Source organism: Galeopterus variegatus, unplaced genomic scaffold (assembly GCF_000696425.1).
Source record: "Galeopterus variegatus unplaced genomic scaffold, G_variegatus-3.0.2 Scaffold5708, whole genome shotgun sequence".
Taxonomy (NCBI): Eukaryota; Metazoa; Chordata; class Mammalia; order Dermoptera; family Cynocephalidae; genus Galeopterus; species Galeopterus variegatus.
In genome coordinates this window covers 66138-71643 of record NW_007731819.1, presented here as the reverse complement: position 1 = coordinate 71643, position 5506 = coordinate 66138, and the positions used below count along the sequence as shown (strand labels likewise).

Genomic DNA, 5506 nt, shown 5'->3' with positions numbered 1-5506 from the left:
CTGTCATGGCACAGCAATGTTTCCTGGTGTTGAGCAGAGGATGCTGAAGTTTGGGCCTGAGGACCGTCGGGGGGCAAACAGTGTGTTGGCCTGTGAGGGCACAGGACTGGACACTGGGGTCTCAGGTTTATGGTCCTGTCACTGGATGGCTTCAGCAGCTTAAACGTGGGATTGCCCAAACGATTCAGCCCCAGATTTCCTGCCACTCGAGTAGTGCGTTCGTCACGAACCTCTCTGGGTCTGGGAGGAGACCAGCCCTTCTTTGCCGGACACCTGGCTCCAGGAGCTTGACTGTCTGCCACCGAGTGGGCCACCTCAGGCATGAATCTATCTCAAGGGCTCCAAACACTCCCAAGGTATGATTTCACCTGGTTTCAAGGGTACAACCTCAGCCCTGGGTGTCATCTCTTTCTGGGTCTTGGGAGGGCACCCTGAGGACAGTTGCATGGGGACACCCAGCTGCTCTGGCCTAAATCTGAGTCCCCCACATCACCCTTCTTGTCCCTGCCCTGCCCTGGTCCAGGCACCCCACTCTTACCAGGATGCCCACTACAGCCTCCGAAAGGCCTTCCTGCCTCGTCTGGCCCCTCCCACTTCATCTCCCAGATAGCCATGGTGACAAGTCTGAAGTAAAGTCCTTTGTGATTGGCACCACATGCCTGAATACACCCACCCCCAACCCCGTCCACCTCCATTCCTACTTAGTGTCCTCTGTGTCCGGGTTCCTCAGACATGTCCTCCCAGGTCCTTGTTTGCAGAAACAGCAGGTTTTATCAAGCTCCTGATCTTTCCAGCCTGGTTCAGATACCCCTTCCAGGTGTTAGGAAACTGAGGAAACTGCAGATTTCACAACCTAAGTCCAGGTTCTTGGTGTCTCAAACAAAGAATTGGACAAGACACTCCACAGGTGAAAAACAGAGCAGTTTATTTAGAAAGAGAGAAAGTACATTCCAGAGAGCATGGAGAGGGCTCCAGCGATCTGTAGCTCAAGAGACCCAGGCGACATGCAAAGAGCAGTTTTACTTAGAAAGAGACAGAGGACACCCCATCAAGAGGATGGACAGGGCTGCAGGGAGAGAGAATGGCTCAACAGCACTGAAAGTTATATTCCTGGGGCTTTCAGTCCTCCCAGCTGGGTTCGTGTCCTTTGGTCATTGGTGGAGCCCTGGTAGTCTCTGTTGATTGGCACCTTACCTGGTGGGAGCTCATTGGTCCTACCGAATGGGGCACTAGCTGGGGGCAGAGCTCCCTGTCTGTCTGTATTTCCCGAGGCTGTGCCAGCCTATGTCCTCAGGGAACCAGCTCTAACAACTCTCCTACTCACAAACAGCCAGGTTTCCTCTTCCCACTCTTGTCCTTTCCTAATTTCCTGCAACACAGGTCACCTTCCCAGACTTCCCCACTGCAGATGGAAGCTTCCCTGTGCTGGGCTCCCACAGCACCCGGTGCCTGTTGTCCATCCTGCCATGTGGGCTGGTCATTACATCAGGGGCTCTTCCAGCCTGGGTCGGGGTCTTATCCAGCACCCAGCCAGGGCTCAAGTCAGGGCAGGCTTCAAAATGAATGAATGAATGAGTGAATGAATGAATGAATGAATGAGTGAGCAAACGGACACGTGACTGACAACCTGACTGCTCCAAATGCAGAAGTTTTATTGAAGCAACTGGAGGAAAGAACTGAGGTACAAAGGGCAGGGCGTGGGGCGGGGTTGAGGATGGCCCCGACGTCCCTGAGCTCCTGTCCCAAAGCTGTGTCCTCCTAGGACTCCTCTGTTCTCTTCTTCCTCTCCTCCTCGTGCTGCTTCTCCAGCGGCCCACACTGATCCTAGAAGACGGCGCGGGAAGAAAACACAGAGATGGGGGAAGGCGGGGGTCCTAGAGGGGCAGAGGTGGAATGGGCTCTGGCCTCTGGGACCAGCCCAAGCAGGGCCCCATCTCCAGGTCTGCCACTTCTAGCTGCGTGACGTTGGGCAAGTCATTTTCCCTCTCTGAGCCTCAGTTTATTTACCTCTAGGATGAAGGCTCAACCCCTTAAAAACACCTGACATTTAATGTCTCTTGCATTCTCGCAACCACCACCACCTTGAGACGGTGCCCCTGAGGCTCAGGGTGGCCATGGGAACTGTCCGAAGACCAGGTGATGGGGGAAGCAGACTGTGGACCAGGGGGACCCACCCAGGAGCTGTGCTCCTAAGCCCTTTCCTGGGGCTGGGGCAGGGGATGGTTCACACCACCGGTGGTCACAGGAGATGACCCCGGGTGGGAAAGGGATGGAGACATTTTTATTGCAGCAGTTGTAAAAGTATTTCATGTGTATAAAAAAAAAGTGACCAACTCATCAGCTCTGTGACTTTGCAGATATTGTGACATAGTAAAGCCTTTCATTGAACACAAGTGCAAAGGAAAGTAGTAAGAAAATTATCATACAGGTAATCCTCATTTATAGTAAAACTCGGGATGGCCATCCTGGACTTGCTGCAGTTTGGGTGCCACTGAAAACCACAATACTAATTCCCACCTCATGGGTATTAACAAGGGCCAGGGGGAGGTGGGGTAGCCTGGGGTGTGGGAGGCAACCATAATGGTAACTCCCACGAGTGTCTCTTGCTCTGTTCCCACCATCGCCCCTTGGCTCATGCTGTTCCCTCCTGTTAGCCTTTCAGGTCCTCCCCTCCTGCTCCGGTTTCTTCCCTGATTTTCTAGGGACTTTTCCCGCCTGGACTCTCACCCACCACCCATGGGCCTCTGTGAAGCTCTGCTGTCCCTGCAGGGAGGCAGGTGCTTAAAAGCAGGAGACCTGCCTTGCTGTGCAGCCTTGGCTGTCAGCTCTCCTTCTCTGGGCTTCTGGGAGTTGCCCAGAGTGAGCTCACTGATAGAGTGGGCACTGCCCGGTCCCTTGCGTTTACCTTTTTCCAGTCTGTGTACATGGCTTCCGACTTCTGCATGCCCATGCATGCCATAGCTTCATGGAACACTTCCAGCTGCTCCTGGGTGGCCTCCGGCTTGTCAGCTGAGAGGGGAGCAAGTACATTGCAGGGCATGGGCAGGAGGCCAGGGAGGGCTGGGGTTCTAGGGGCCCAGTCCCAGGGGTGGTAGAACACGGGGCAAGGCCTGAGTGGGGAGGAAATCAGGGGCTACTGGGAGCTTCTACTGTAGAAGGACAGTCCCTGGTTCTGCTTGTCTTCTGGGTAGGCGGTAAATATGAAGGTCCTCGGGTCCTGGAGGAGCACCAAGTAGACAACATATTCTCTGCCCACCTCTGGAGGGGAAAAGAGTTCTAGGTGAGATCCCAGGAGGTCACAACATCCCCGTTTCATGGTGAGGAGCCCATCAGCGAAGCCCCAGGTGTCACTTGGGCTGCTGCGTGCCCAGCCCCTGCCGTGTGCTGAGCTGCACTGAGCATGACACCTATGTGCAGTCATAGGAGCCTCGCGCAGACAGTGGCCATCAGGGCCTTTCTCCCTATTATATAGATGATGGAAACGAGGCCCAGAGAGGAGCCTCGGTGCTAAGTGGTGTCAGCTCAATGGCATCGGCATTTATGTGCCTCTGTTATGTGACATCTCTGCAGTGATGGTGGGGATATCAGGAATTTACCACATGCCCAAAGCACTGGCTTCCAAATTTAGCTTTCAAAGAATCTTAAAGAGTGGTTGAGAGATAGGTTGGTCTAGATCCAGCCCTGGGTTTCAATTCTAGTTCTAATTATAAGCTGTGTGACCTCAGGGAAACTACTGGACATCTCTGTTCTTATGTGTCCTCATCTGAGCACTGTAATGTCCTCTTAGGGTTGTTTGTGAGTGTTAAGTGGATTAGGTCATGTAAAGCACTTCAAAAATGCCTCACACAGAATAAGACCCCAAAATCGTTGCAATTATTCCTATGATAATTGTCTGTGCAGGTACCAGGACCATGGAAATATAAGAAGTGAGCCTGTCCCGTGTTCTCTGTGCCCAAAGCCTGCAGAGCTCCAGTCCCAGCCCTCGTGCTTAGGCTGGCCCACCCCACACCACACGGCTGACCCTCCCATCTGTGGTGGTTCCTTACCGTGATGGGAGAAGGACCCATTTTCTCGCTGGACCTTCAGGTAGCTGGAGTTATAGATACACTTGTCCCCCCTAAAGGTAGACAGTAGGTGGGAGAAAAAGAGTAAGCAGTGGAAGAGAAGTGGACAGGTGCCCATCAGAGTCCGGGGCAGGAGTTGGGTGGAGAGCAGAGTCAGCCGCCCCCACGTGCCAGGGATGGGATGGCCAAGGCCAGGAAGAGGCAGGGACTTGCTCCAGGTCTTTCAGCATCTAGGAGCAGAAGCCAGAATCTGGGGCCGGGGTGGGCTGCGTGGGTTCTCACACGGTCGGGTATTCTCTGAGCAGTACAGTGTCCTCCGTCAGGTTGGCAGTGAAGTAAAAGAAGTCCGCTTGGATCGCTTGAGCCTCCTGCTTGTACTTGGGGTTTCGAACAGCTGAAGCAATGTAAAACCACTTGCCAGAGATCTGCGGAGCAGGCAGGTAGTGGTGATGGGGGCTTGGAGAAGCCAGGAGGAGACTCAAGCAGATCTCTCCCTTCATCTTGCAAATGGGAACACTGAGGTTCCGGGTGGGGAGTGGACATGCAGGAGATCGCCCTGAGGAGCAGACTTCTCCCCCCTCCCCCACCACCTGGACAGCTCTTCCATGCCCAGCACAGAGCTTTCCCCTTCATAGGGACTCCACAGTGGAGCTTCTGAATTATGAGGCAGAGGAATGCATCTGGAGTCCCTTGGGCTCAGAAGTTTACCCAGGACCCAGGAGATGAAATGGCAGAGCCAGGGACAGGGGATAATCACAGCCCACAGGGGAAAGGGAGGCTCAGAGAGGGAGGCAGTGCCCACATACTCAGGGGCAGGGCAGCCCAGGCACTCACCCATTCTAAGGTGGCATTGGTGATAGGTGTTGCAGTCAGGTTGGCACATGACAGCTTCTGGGCCTCCATCAGAGGCAGGAGGCTCAGGATTGCTAGGGCCCAAGGTAGCATCATACTGGCCTAAGAGGCACCTGGAGCCAGGCAGAGCTGGTAGTGAGAGCACTGCGTGACCTTTATAACAAGCTGTGGATGGGACACGTGGGGTCCGGACAGGGCACGTGGGGTCCAGCCAGGGTCAGCTGGGGCTGTGACACAATCCTGCCAGTGCTTGGGAAATACTTTTCACAAAACCTTCCCCTAAAGCCAACTGTAGGTACAGCCTCCAAGCTCAGCTCTCATTTGGACCTGTGACCTGGGGACATTACAAAGGCCTTAGAGTGTGGCTTATTTGAGGCCAAGGTGGGTGAGGGCTGAAGTGATGTTAGTTAATGTGTGAGCCCATAGATTTCAATAGAAGGACCTCCCACTCGGCTCTCTCTCTTGTTTTCACCAAATTCCTACCCCACGGAGCACAAGACTTGGGTGGGGCCCAACCTTAATCACATGATGAAGACACCTTAGAGAGTTTCCACGCTAGCGCAGGGCGTGCGTGTGGCAGGTGGGGGCGG

At 54.3% G+C, this 5506-nt stretch overlaps 2 protein-coding genes across 2 annotated transcripts in view; one reads left to right on the top strand and one right to left on the bottom strand.

Annotated features, from left to right (window-relative positions):
- The window catches only part of AKNA (AT-hook transcription factor), a gene marked incomplete at its 3' end in the record, with an annotated part of 50708 nt that overhangs the window by 39591 nt on the left and 5611 nt on the right, over positions 1-5506 (top strand). The window lies entirely within an intron of this gene.
- On the bottom strand, positions 1621-5012 carry LOC103605295 (alpha-1-acid glycoprotein 2-like). The gene is made up of 6 exons (XM_008589874.1): positions 4899-5012; positions 4347-4489; positions 4047-4117; positions 3151-3258; positions 2906-3009; positions 1621-1824 (listed from the first exon to the last, which is right to left on the bottom strand). The coding sequence occupies exons 1-6, from the start codon at positions 5010-5012 to the stop codon at positions 1759-1761; spliced, it is 606 nt and encodes a 201-aa protein (XP_008588096.1). The 3' UTR covers positions 1621-1758.

Excerpts from the sequence above, each read along its gene's own strand:
- LOC103605295 (XM_008589874.1), bottom strand. The coding sequence starts at position 5,012 with ATGATGCTACCTTGGGCCCTAGCAATCCTGAGCCTCCTGCCTCTGATG. Across the intron at positions 3,259-4,046 it reads TGGGTCCTTCTCCCATCACG|AGGTGGGCAGAGAATATGTT; the intron begins GTAAGGAACCAC and ends TTTCCCCTCCAG. Across the intron at positions 1,825-2,905 it reads TGTACACAGACTGGAAAAAG|GATCAGTGTGGGCCGCTGGA; the intron begins GTAAACGCAAGG and ends GCCGTCTTCTAG.